The sequence below is a fragment of the Clavelina lepadiformis genome, chromosome 6, assembly GCF_947623445.1.
Source record: "Clavelina lepadiformis chromosome 6, kaClaLepa1.1, whole genome shotgun sequence".
Classification (NCBI taxonomy): domain Eukaryota; kingdom Metazoa; phylum Chordata; class Ascidiacea; order Aplousobranchia; family Clavelinidae; genus Clavelina; species Clavelina lepadiformis.
In genome coordinates, this window is record NC_135245.1 from 13,296,627 (window position 1) to 13,310,300 (window position 13,674).

The 13,674-nt window shown below is 36.4% G+C and overlaps 1 protein-coding gene and 1 long non-coding RNA gene across 2 annotated transcripts; one reads left to right on the forward strand and one right to left on the reverse strand.

The window, feature by feature from the left end:
* Positions 1-1,191: 1,191 nt before the first annotated feature.
* On the forward strand, positions 1,192-2,051 carry LOC143463065 (uncharacterized). The gene is made up of 2 exons (XR_013118244.1): positions 1,192-1,351; positions 1,484-2,051. It is a non-coding gene; the product is annotated as an uncharacterized LOC143463065 (long non-coding RNA).
* Positions 2,052-5,761: 3,710 nt separating this feature from the next.
* LOC143463318 (uncharacterized) lies at positions 5,762-8,247 on the reverse strand. The gene has a single exon (XM_076961779.1). The coding sequence runs from the start codon at positions 8,100-8,102 to the stop codon at positions 6,504-6,506; it is 1,599 nt and encodes a 532-aa protein (XP_076817894.1). The 5' UTR covers positions 8,103-8,247; the 3' UTR covers positions 5,762-6,503.
* Between the last annotated feature and the right edge of the window lie 5,427 nt (positions 8,248-13,674).

The following is a 13,674-nucleotide window of genomic DNA, read 5'->3' on the forward strand; positions in this document are numbered from 1 at the left end:
ACATCACTTAATCTCTTATCATTCATTCAAACACTCTCTCCGAAATTATAGCATGCAACGCTACATATACACACTGAGCGAGAAAATCAAAATAACAGACTTCGAACTTGAGGCGTAATGCGCTATCAAAACAGCAAATGTTTTGGACTCGAAGATTTACTGGTTAGGTTTTAGCTCTAACAAGAGGATCTTCAAGAAAAGAAAAAGTGTCAATCAACACTGGCTATTTTTAGAATGACAACGCGATTATTACGAAGTCAATCGTGCAGATAAACATGTTTACCAATTAAGTTGTTAACCACATAGGGGTTATTTTGAATTTGACCAGTTCATAATGCAATGTAGATAACGTGTTTACAAAAAAGGATGAAGATTATGAGGTTATCTTAGTGTAATGAGTTCAAAAATTCAAAATAGATAACATGTTTACAGAATGGGTTGTCAATCAACTATTCCTCGTTTGGTTAACAATGATGTCGTGAACTGAGAATGAACTTAAGGCAAGTATGCAGTTATGCATAAATAGCACGGAAAATAGCAGATCCATAATAATTATAACGTCACAACTTGGAAGACAATATCTTCTAGTTTCACAGTTAATTTTGAGGCTTCTTTTTCGAGTCTTTTATACAAATGAAGACCATTGTTCCACACACCGAGCTTGTAGGCTGTAGGAGTGTAACATATTGGGATGAGTAGACTACCGAACGTATTACAGCAACCTCCATGAATGTCAGTTGGCAGCTTCTGTCATTCCTGTAGTCGAGCGAGATGAACGGTGAGTTTCTTAACGTTTCATGGCTATTCCTCGTTACTAATCAATCTCATTTCAGGGTGTAGTTATTTCTGATTAGTAGTTGTCCAAGGAATGACTTGCAGATGGTCAGATAACACACATATTAAATTCCAGTTCTTTTATTATTTCAACCGTCTGAACTAGAGATAGCTCGAAATTTTTAAGATAACCAATACGAGTACTACATCTAAGTTAACTGTGAGAAGTAGATGTGTCTGAAAACAGAGGTACGAATGTTTTTAAATACGTCGAAATCATAGCAAAAAGGACGTTGTAAAAACAGCTTTAAACTCGATATGCCCGAGGTAAATATTATGTAACTAAGATTTGCAACCAAATGTGGGCATGGTAACGTAACTAAAGCAATCATTATGACATCACACGGAAAGTTGGGACGTATGAGTCAGCAGCATATTTCACCACCTAGTGGTTTTACGTCACATGTTTGCGATTTGAAAACGACATATGTTGTAAGCCTTCAGCTATACTACAATGAAGTGTGTCAATGTCTTAGCCTTGGAAGTTGTGGTAATTTCTTGAAAATATGGACAAAAAGTAAGTTTTAGAAAGCACAAGAAATTTAATTTCAATCAATGAACATAGTTTGAAAGCAACAAAATTTTGCAGAAAAGTAGCATAGCAACTAAGGAATAGAATAGGACAAGTTATGTTAAAGCTTCTTCTTAGATGACCGGAAGCCGAGGCCTTTGAAGAAAATTGATGGCCATTTGAGTCATGGTGCTTCATGGGTCCCCTATGTTTTCTACTTTAAGCTTAATATATTTTCTACACATCTTGCTCTTGTTAACAACTGTTTATGAATCACTGCCCTGTTGAAGTTAATCCGAATGGGTAAATTAAACGTCGGCATACAACAAAGTTCTGTATTCATCAATAGTGCCAAGGGTAGCTGTCCCCCCCTCTGCTCCTTTGCTACAGTAGCAATTACTTGCAATAAGATTACAAATAAATTTTGTGTCATCTTACTTTGTCTGATACCAATTTGATGGTGATTCTGGAAGACACTGTTTCCATCGTCTTCCAAGTTGTGACGTTATAATTATGTATCTGCTATTTACCACGCTATTATTGCATAACATCATACTTGCCTTAAGTTCATTCTCAGTTCACAATAGTTTATTCTTTAGTTCATAATTGTAAACCAATCGAAGAATAGTTGATTGACAACTTGTTTCGTAAACATGTTATATACCTTGCATTTTTGAATTCATTGCACTAAGAAAACCCTATAATCTTCATCCTATTTTGTAAACATGTTATCTATGAACTGGCCGAATTCGATATTCGGCCGAATTCGTAATAACCGCATTTTCATTCTAAAAATAGCCAGTGTTGATTGAATTATTTCTTTTATTGAAGATTCTCTTGTTAGAATTAACGCCTAGAGCCCTAGACTGTAAACCTTCGAGTATAAAAGTCCAAACCAATTAAGCGCATTGCGACTCAAGTTGGAACTTTGTTACTTTAATTTTCCCGTTCAGTGTATCCTATAATTCCATGCTATAATTTTGGAATGAATGAAAAAGAGATAGATCGTATTAGCTCTGAGAACAATCTCCATAAGTGATCTTGTAACGTAGAGAGATGCGTTTTGACTGCAATTGCGTTCTTAAAATCCTTTTCTATGAACGGTAATATTGTCGTAATTTCTCGTGTTTGTCTGAAGTAGTAACGAAAAGCATTAAAAGTTAAATTAATCAAATTTTCTGTGTTATATATTATATAATCTACTCAACTAAAGTTTAGAAAATTTATAGACATGATTCGCAACCTTTTAATTATTTTCAATAACTGGTTTAATTTTCGCAGGTATCGTTTCTAATGTATTTTATTGCCATCTATGGGTAGTCTATTTCTGGTGCCAGCGTTTAGGACACGCTTGCTTACCATTGTCCAGTTTCCAAACAATACCTTAAATGCTGAGTATGAAGAAATAATCTTTTTCAGTAATTGACAAGAGACATGATATGTTTCTCAATAAAATATTATTTTTTATGTTTGTTACAAAGGTTAGTTAGTTATTTGTGTAAAACAAGTTATGATTTCCACCAAAAACTCGTTGTCAAATGCGTGAGTGTGACGTCATGACCTGCAAATATCGCTGTTGTGAAAATCTCATGATGATTTTATTTGCATTCAAAACATTTGCAGTATAGGGTATGTATTAAAAAATTCACTTTGATTTGTCGAGTATTTTTTTGTAAAGTTGTATCTTAAGATGTAATGATAGGAAACACCTGGACCTGGGCGTAGGAAGAATTCCCGTTACATTAGGCTACTACAATGCGAAAAATGTTAAGCATAATTATTAACCTATCCGGAAACCGTCTTCGAGGGAGCGTAAATAATACAGCATTTCAGTTTTCGGTTAGATATTAACGCAATTGCAATTACATGATCCTTTCAGAGACGCTTCTTCTTGCATTAGAAACATGAGTCTACATTTTAGACTGATAAATGGCGTTCCGTACATCTACTAAATGTACCAATGCCTTGCTTTTGTTTTAGGTTCTGATTATTTCCCGCTGGAGATAATTGTGCGTTCGCAAATAATGATTACTCAGATGTTGGTCGTGATGATGAATCGCCCAATTTAGGGGTGTCAAACTCAATCGCACCAGGGGCCAAAATTCAAAACTTATTTAACGCCGCGGGCCGAAAGGATAAAACTTGATTGAACATTTCGTGACACGAAACATGAATTGGAACAGGCAGGGAAACAACACCAAATTTTTGATGTTTTTGACGATTTTTGTCTGAGCTATTTTTGATTATTCTTCTCTTACATCATTATGTTTCAATTATCTCTTTGCAAAAGCATTGAAGAATCAACAAACAATAAAGAAAAAAAGCAGTCCAGATTACAAGCGTTGGAATAAATCTATTTATTGCATCGTATGGTGGGGCAACTGCTGTGCTGCTGTATTGTGTGATTTGTTATAATCTTGTTTCTTGCTTGAAAAAAGTAAGTTAATCTGTATAATGATCTCGCGGGCCCGAAATAGTTCAATGTATAAAATAGTATTGCGGGAAAAGTTTTATTGTAAAGCGGGCCGGGAGTTTGACACGTATGGCCTAATTCATCTAAACCCAAAGCACATGTCTGTGTAATTTTACCACAAATATTATCTTAACAAGTCTCAATAAATAAAAGGATCAGCTATAATAAAAACGTACAGTCACAAAATATTCATTGAGTCTTATACCCAGAAAAGGATAAAAATTGCAACTGCCAAAATTTACAAACAGGTCAGAATTAGGTGTGCTTGCTCAAAACCATTCTTAAACTTCTTGGACCCGGCTTTTAGTGACTCACCAAGAAGGTTTGACAAAATAACGACTGACACTACATATAATAAATCATGTGCAATGGTCTCGGAGCAGCACTCACTGACTCAACTAAACTCCGATTCAGCCAGCCCCACTCACCCTACTCGTTATTGCAACATTCGCATCAAGGTAGACCAGTTATCGTGTTTGCTTTATTTCTCGTACTGCTGGTCACGACTTACAATCTTCTACATATGCTGTTACGACTATATATATAGTCTCTTCTTTAATAAGAGAGACGAGTACAGACATAAAGTTATACGGCGCTCACGCGCTACGTTACGAGATTTGATTTGTTTGTCCGCAATGCAGCCTGTATATAGAACAATATAACATCATTTAATGTGCAGCGGCTTGGGTGGAATTTTTAATACCATTACATCATTTCTTGCAAAAGTGTTTTCTAGTTATTAATTGAAGTTTATAAATTTGTTTTTTGATAAACACTTCAACTGTCGTTTGATATTTGGCTACTTGCTCTGAATAACTTTGTGTAAGCACTTCTTTTAGTAGGTTCCCAGGTTGTTTTCCAACATCTATTGTGATAAGAAGTCTTTATTAGAAATACCCGCTTCTTAACCTCAACACTGATTAATTATTAATCTATGTCTCAATGTGTCAGCTTTAACTATATGTATCTCACATTGTCTAAACATTGCTGCACTGCACATTGCATATCGCTTCCATCTTCAACTTCCATCGCTTTCACGTTATATAAGCTCGCACTTCTACCAGCGATCAAAGAGGTAGCCGAGTGAATCCCTGTATCCAACAGGTGAGTTGTCTAAGCTAGCCATGGTGATTGCAGCTCAATAAACATCTTTTTAGGCAGTAATATTACGTATGTTATTGGTTATTCGTAATATTGAGAAAGTGTACAGCACCTGTAATAAAAACCCTTTCTTGTAAGCTATTTTTGTTGTAATAAGTTTATTAAAACCTTTCGGCCGACAAAAGGTTACATTATTCTAATCGCACGCAACACCAGAAGAGTCAGATAATTAATTTAACAGGTAAATTAGTAAAGATAACCCATAAGTTAAAAAATTCTCTTCAAATGCATTCTGTGAGCTATTATTAATTAACTGATAGTTTAGAGGTTTTTCGGGCTGGACACGCACTTAGCAATCTAGCAGTCAGATAAAAAGACAGGTAGAGTATCTAAAGAATCTGATAACTCAAATAAATATATCTCAGGACTAATAGTACGAAACTGCTAACAAACAGTCTCTAACACTCTTTATTTCTTCTATAAATGAGGACATTATACAGTAGAATAGAAATAACCAAAGCAGAACTAATTAACACCGGCAAATAACAAAGTGAAACCGAAAATTTTTTCCCGGATTAGTTATTTCTGATCTGATTCTTCTCTTTGATTAATTCCGGTCAGGTTATTTCCTTATACTTTTCGATTTTATTTTTTCGGTTTGGGTAATATCTGATTTAGTGAATTTCATATGTTGTTTTTGTTTTCCATGCTGGGACTTTACGCGTGGGCGACGTATATAAATGTGTAATTTGCTTGTCATTGCTCTGAGCTTCATCCAAGAGGCGATCGAACATTTTATCAGAACAAAACATCTTTACAAATATACTGTTGGTTTTCAAATTTTAAGTCACAAAGTTTGCTGTATGGTTGTAATTTTATTGTGATTGCTTTGGTACCACATATTTTTACAAACGGTAAAACAGATAATCGCAAAAGGCAATAGCGACAAAAATATTGTCTAAAATTTCGCTTGAAAGCAACATGACATACATTAGTAACATTTCAGTATATATATCTTACTATTTGAAAGCAACATTGTCTCAAAACGTGAAATGTGAACAACGACATTCAACAACCTACAACTCGTAGTTAAAGCCATCATTCCACTACTTATTGTAAACCTGTTGTGGTTGACCCTTTGAAAAGAGCTGTTTCACCCATATCAGCTATATATACATAGCCTAGTTGGGTCGAAAAACTTTAAATATCGTACAGAAAAAAGAATACCAAAAGTTTTTTAATGAAATTATGGGCTATTATAACTTAATAAAAACAACAGACAGCATTTCATATTACAGGCAGATTAAGTATCTTTCATTAAGCACGTTAAATCAAGCACACTACGGCGAAATATGTACATCTATCACTGTAATTACCAATTTCTAGTAATTACGCATTTCTGCAAAAAAAACAAAATGGATTGCAAAAGCATAGACAACATGTAATAGTCGATTTCAGTTTGGCTATGTACATTATTCAAACAACTTTTGCACCATAAAATATCAGTGTATTGTCTGCAACGTGCATTATGCCTTAATTTGTCTTGCGTTTTATAATATTCTCACAAACTGCTATTCTCTAAGTTTATGATTGGCTTTGTTGTTGCGAGTGTTGTATTGCCGATGACACTCCTGTGCTATAATAGGATTCTTGAGAATTTTGAGCCGATCGTTCCATTGGTCGCATATTTAAATTGGTCATCGAAAGGAGATGGTGCGACTGCTGATTGTTCACATCGCTCGATCTGTCTATCGAATGTGTATTTAAATCATCCGACACAGCTGTTTGGTTGGTAGTTACTGGAGACGAATTAGTTGTCGGCAGAACCTGTTGAGTTTGCTGATGATGCGACGAATATTGAATCATGGCACTCGCAGGTGGTGGAGGAAGCAAACCAGACGACTGATGTGGCTGTATTGGGTTATAGTATTGCATCTGAAAAGATTCTGAGTATGGCCGCAAATCTTTACTTTCATTAACATTCATGAGACTGCTGATTGAAAAGGGGTGAGGTGAAAATGAGTGAGGATCGGTTTTAATAGCTGCCATAGGCATATGGTGGTGACTACCGCCAGGATTAATCATATTTTGGTTATCGATTGGCATCATCGTTTGAAATGGAGGAGCAACGAAAGTTTGATGAGATGGGTATCCATGATACATAACTTGAGGAGTATGTGGAGCAATAATTGTCTGAGGCACAGCTGACAGAGCTGGTGTCGCTTCTGGAGACGATTGGCGGGCCCCGGCGGTTTCTTGAGTCGTTGAGTTTTCAACTGTTTGTAAAGTATGCAAACCACTCTCTGTTCCTGTAGTTGAAGAAGTTGTAACATTAGAAGCTTGTAAAAGCAAAGGCTTCTTCTCACTCTGAAGATTATCACCATCTACGATATCTGCTCCTGACTGCAAATGATCTTCGTCCTGATCCAATTTAATTTTTGTCTCTTCATCTTTTATTCTTGCCTCGTTAGCCGCAGCTTTTAAAGCCGCCTTTTTCTCACATTTAAAACGTTTTTGGCGACGTAAGTAACAGCCGTTTTCAAACATGTTACCTGCATCTGGATGCAAACTCCAGTAAGAACCCTTCCCTGGTTTGTCAGGGGAACGCGGCACTTTAAGAAAACAATCGTTGAAAGACAAGCTATGTCGTATAGAATTTTGCCAGCGTTGTTGGTTTGCTCGGTAAAACGGAAATAAATCCATAATCCATTGATAAACTTCACTAAGGGTCATCATTTTGTTCGGAGATGATTGTATCGCCATAGTGATAAGGGATATATAACTGTAAGGGGGTTTAGCGTGTGTATAAGTCCTCCTGTATGCAGTGTTCTTATCAACTGTTCTGTGACTCATTGGCGGCGGAACTAAAGTCATGTTTGGATTTATTCCAATGCCCGGACTCATCGGATATGGAGATGAAGCGCCAACATGAGAATTCAACGGCTGAGAAAACTGAGCAACTGAAGGAGGGTGTGGAAGCGGTCCCCCGAAGGCGGGATTTATTTGACTGGTTATGCCACCTGAAGCTAAATTCGAACTGTACGCCTGAACTCCATTAATAGTAGAGGCCTGATAAGAACTGGATATAACACCTGGAGCTGAATACCCTGGTTGATACGGCACGGCAGAATATCGAGGTACTGACGGCACCGGCAGCATTTCGGTAGATGTTGTCGTAAACATAACTAAAATCGTAACTGCCTCCTCTACAATATACCTGAAATAATATGACCATCAGTATCGCGAAGCGTGTTTTAACGTCGTTTGCGAGAAAGGAAATTTCTCTCTTGAATCTTTGAGCAAACACAAATATACGATCGCGATGGTGACATATATACACTCCGACTGATGAACGCAACGTTTTCAAAGAAAAGAGCTAAGCGTATGTGCTCACGCTTTCGTGTATAATGTCGCAATTCTTTTAATGTTTAACCTATACTGCTTCGCCCCGGTGTAGCTAGTGAAGCCTTAGTGCTATAAAAAGTAGAAACCTGAAAATGGTATACCTGGTTCTCAATTTATACGTGTTACAGGTATAGGCGATCTTTTATATATTTTCCCTTGGCTACATTTTGTACAAAAGGAAAATGTGTTCAGACCCACGCTTATCAAAAATGCGCAATTGCAGTTTTGTATTCATTTTTGATCTATTCTGCAAAAAACGCCCAAGCCTTTCTACCTGAGAAAGTTCTTTATGTGTGTATGCAAGCATGTATGTATGAATGATAAATATGCCTGTTATCCTTGGACACTTCCACTGTTGGTTTTGGACTCCATACAAATACATTTCTCGGTGTGTATATACGTATGCCTTTTGTTCCAATATTAGCAAACCTAATAATTTAACGAGTTTACTTACAAAATATACGCAATCTTACAATCTGAGCTTGTGTATACCGTAAATGTTTAGATTCTTTATTTTTATAGTCAATAGGGAGAGCACATTATATAATATTGAACTTACAAACAAATCCGTTTACATACACATTTTCGGTCTGATCGACAGTGTCACGATTTCTTTTTATCAATATCACTCTAAACAACGTCCTTTGGGATGCCTTGTTGATTTTAGGTTTATTTGCAAACTTTTTTATTTGCTTGGAAAGCTGTTCTAAAATATTGAACATACACCTTTGAACATGTTTTTAAGTTTACTTACAGAAATGAACACACATACTAGCAGAATAATATTGTAAATTTAATATAAACTTAGTAAATAAAATATGGTAATAGGCTATTTGTATTGCTACAGATTGCTAAATGTTGGTCCACATTCGTATACCTTGAGCAAATTTACACTTAAAAGATAATTCAAATAGCACTAAAAGTCGATTAATTGAGTTTTTGAGTACATATGCTGTTTGCGATATCATTGCTGATGTATGGTAAACTGTATATCGGCTCATAAAAATTTTAGTTTATTTTTGGTGGAGGTGTTTGTGCAAATAACTTATTTTGCAACTATGAGCAAAAGTTCAAGCAGCAAGTAGGTTAAAAGAAATAGGCCCAAAAACAGATACAAGTATTTTTGCAGACTCAGTGTTAATCGACGTCAGGTATCTGGAAAACACCTCCTTTTACCAGTTTGAGAGTGTGACTGAAGCTAAAACCAATAGTAGCTGTACAAGTACTATTGGTGGCCTGAACCGTTGGAAATATACAACGCGGTTTGGTAGTGTACTTTAGGCCTATAACGCTTAGCAATGCAAAAGCATACTGCTCACAATCTCGCGCCTTTCATTTAATATTAATCCAAAGGTAAATATTTGATCTACCAAAGCGAGTGACGAGTACTGGTTAGAAATTGATAGCGCAGAGAAACTGCGTGGGTCCAAGTAACTTAGAGAGACAAAAGCAATCAATGCATTTCTACGATGTTTCGTACCTCGTGCATTGCAACAAAAAGAATGAATTTTTATTTAAAGCACGATTCCACGGTACTGGTATGAATTTAAAATCTATTGATTTTTATACTTTTCGAGAAGTTGATGAAGCATTATTGAGTTTGTTAATATACAGCTACCGCAGTATTCCTTTATCTCAACGAAGACTCAATTTCCCTCCATAGTATGCGAAATCGTGTTTTCCAAGCCAAAGGTAAATTAATTATTAACCTGTACGTTTCTGTCCTTGTTGCCGAGTTGGTAGGCCTACTCGTATATATCAGGAAAGGGATCGCAAACCTCTGGACTGATAACGTTTAGTTTGAAGGCAATCTACAAAGTATTTTCTCTCAAAAAAAAATTCGTTAGGCATGCGTTTCGTTCATTTTCATCCTTTAAATCTGTTTTGCTATTTACTGCAAACTCGACATAAAAAGAGAAATAATAAAAATTAATTCTCATAGGTTATAGGCCTACTATAAAATTCGCTTAGGGTTATTCTCGACAACTATTTCATAATGAATTGATGCATCACACTTGATTTCCAAATAATTTGTCATGCCTCTTCATGATCGTCTATGTTAAAATGGGAACTTTTCGGAAACCGTAAAAAAAATAAATTATTTTTTTAGGCTCACTATAATGGTGTTAAAAGAAAAGCATGAATATCAAGTATCGTGTAAATATGAAATGTTGTTGAAAAAAATAAATCAGTAGACCTAGTGTATGAGATCAATCGATTAGCCACCAAGAACTACCCTTTACTTTGCCATTAAAACGAATTTGCTAAAGACGCAGCTGATAGTATTTCGAACGATGCCCTCCGGATTGAAAAATATGAATAAGAAATAAATCGAAAATGCTATAACGTATTTGTCACTAAACAAAGGAAACAAACTTTCGGAGGTTGCTGTCAGAGTGGTAACCGAGTTATTTTACCTGAGTCGATTTAATGAAGTTATGACATTACTCAGATCAAGTCAATGCCTTTCACGTTATAAAGCTTGCTGGCGTCACGTAATTTGGGTTGCGTCAAGTTGGAGGCCACCTGATAACAAACGTTGTATTAACCTCAGCCTGATTTATAATTAATTGTTTTAGGCCACAGTTATCTGTCATTAAATTGACCTGTTGGTTTCTGTTATACTTATAGAATATAGACCAAAGCGCGATTTTTTGGCTTTCACTTCTACGGTAATGTGACTCGAGACATGTCAAGTCAATTGAATATCAACTTGAGTCATCACACTAAAAACTGGCTTGCGTTCTCATGCTTAATTTTTTTATGACTGCAACGGTTGTGGAGAGTTAGGACCTTGATCATTACTTTCAATGGAAAAGACAAAAATAGGAGCGTAAAAGCTACGGTTGGATCAAAATTTCGTGACACAGAACACTAAAACTATGTGGGAAAATTGTAGGCAACAGTTTAAAAGAAAAAGTAATAATTTCCTTGAAGCAGTTTGTATTTATGCCAGGAAGCAGCCATGTCACGCCATTTTTGCACTGCGCCAGTTGTTCGAAAATTATTGAGGACAACAAAACTTGCACTGCGATTTTTTGGTCTGCAGCTCTGGTCTTCTCCATGGAGAAGATATAGCCTACTTTATATAAGATCGAATACCAAAGCAGAGGGTACAGAACTGCCTCCGGCTAAATGGAGTGGATTAGAAGCAAATAAATCTCATTTAGGACATGCATGAAGAGAACAAGATGCGAATGAGACGTGCAGCAGTAGATTTTGAGATTACAGTTCTCTGCCCAAGATATGTTCTATAATAATCGTTCCTCTTTGCAACTATCACTGACTAATTGAGCAAGAGAATTCAGAGAGAAACACTTTCGGATATGTTGTTTGCAAACAATGTTATGATGTGTGGGAAGACAAGAGAAGAAGTAGGAAATAAATTGGAAATGAGGATATCAGAAATGGAAGGCAGAGGTATGGATATAAGTAGCAAAAAATGAATGCTTAAAACTTACAATAAGGACACAAAAAGAAGAAAGTAATTCCAAGAACATAGACAGAATTGATAGAAAAAAAAATGGAGTGAGTTTAATATACGAAGTAAAAGCTGAATTTCCGTATCTTGAGACAGGTATTCCAATATCTTAAAACATAACTTGTCGTTAGTCAACCCTTGCCAGTGGGAGACGAAGCCATTTTCATATCCGGACGTTTGGAGAATAGGAAAAAATCTTGATTCAGCATTAGCGAGCACTGATGGCCACAATCATTTAACGGACAGATGTGTGAACGAAAAGTTCCCACGGTCCCAACATCCACTCACTTTATCACTGTTTGTAAAACAATGGCACCAGACAGTTCGGAGTACCCCATTGAAGTGATGGAACTTCAAAAAGGTATTTGGAAACGCCTTAGCTTTTTACAACGAATCCTAATCATGCCTTTACCATCGCCTGATTTTTCAAACTCAGACTAAGCTTACCAAGACTTGTACAGTGCGATTATTGTTACCGTAAAATTCGACTCCATACTTGCATCTCACCAACTACTTGCCGTATTGCGATTTCGACTGTAACATCTTCCACCTCTTCGTGTTTCTCCAAGCTCCATGCGCGGTAAACTTCTCACACTCAGAACGTCAACTACAGACCAGGTCACTCACTCTGTGGCTGCCTGCAAGACACCATAGCACAACAGGCACATGGTCCGCACGATTATGGAGCTTGTGTGATGACGACTCAGAAAAATAATAATCTATCTCATGGATAACAAATGATCACTGGTCAATAGCCAATTATAAACGGAAATGCGATTAGGTGATTTTTTGCTTTATGTTTGCATTTTTTGCATATAAGAAAAGAGTTTTAGTACAGTATTGAAAATCTTAAAACTTTTATATCCTGTATCAATTAACAAATCATTGACTAGTTTTTTCTGTCCTACTCTAAGCCATATGACTTTCTGTAGTTGGCATACGCATTTTGATGTTTTGAGGACAAAATTGATTACCTTGGTACGGTTACCTGTGGAAAAATTGTTTTAGAACTCCAAATTTTTAAAAATGAAACAAGCAGGAACAAATAAATTTCTAGTTTGGAGTTAAGGCAAAGGTTGGATATGAGCCTACTTATAACTAGTAGCCTATACTTTGCAGAAGTTCCGGAACTTCATTTTGGAGCCGCACCACTGCCCAATGCCTATTTCTTTGTTTTTATTGCGAAATTTAGCAGTTACTTGCAATAGAACCAAGAAAAAGCAGAGAATATAGTCAAAATATCATCAAAACTAATATTAATCAATAGGGCTAAATTGCTCTCATGTCGGCCAAATGTGTGACGTCACAAAATCATTGTAAGTCATGGTGCAAGTCCTCTATACGTCTATAGTCTATCTATAGACTCTATCTTTAGTCACCCGATTCTGCATTCTGAAATGTTTCATGCATTAAATAAAAATAACTTTCGCAGCCGTTTTCCTGGACTAGTGATTAGTGCACAATAACTTGCGGCACCCTTGCGAAACGTAAGTGGCACCCCGGTTGAGAACCACCGCTCTATAGTATAGACCAGCGGTTCCCAAACTGGGGTCCGCGGACCAACTGGTGTCCGTAAAGCACTCTCAGAGGGTCCGCAATGAGAATTAGTCTTTAAAGCTTAAAAGCAGTTTCAGAGGGTACACGACATGAGAGTTGCGCTATCCAAAACCAAACCAAACATTGATGAATTAATTGCAGCAAAACAAGTGCACCCATCCCATTAAACGCTTACCGTATTTGATAGTTTTTCCTTTTTATTTCATTGGTGTGGTTTTTGCATTTTTCCTATAGCATTCTTTGATTTTTATAGGGCCGTGAAATATCAAAGTAATTGCAAAGGGTCCACCAGGCAAAATTTTTAGAAAAGTT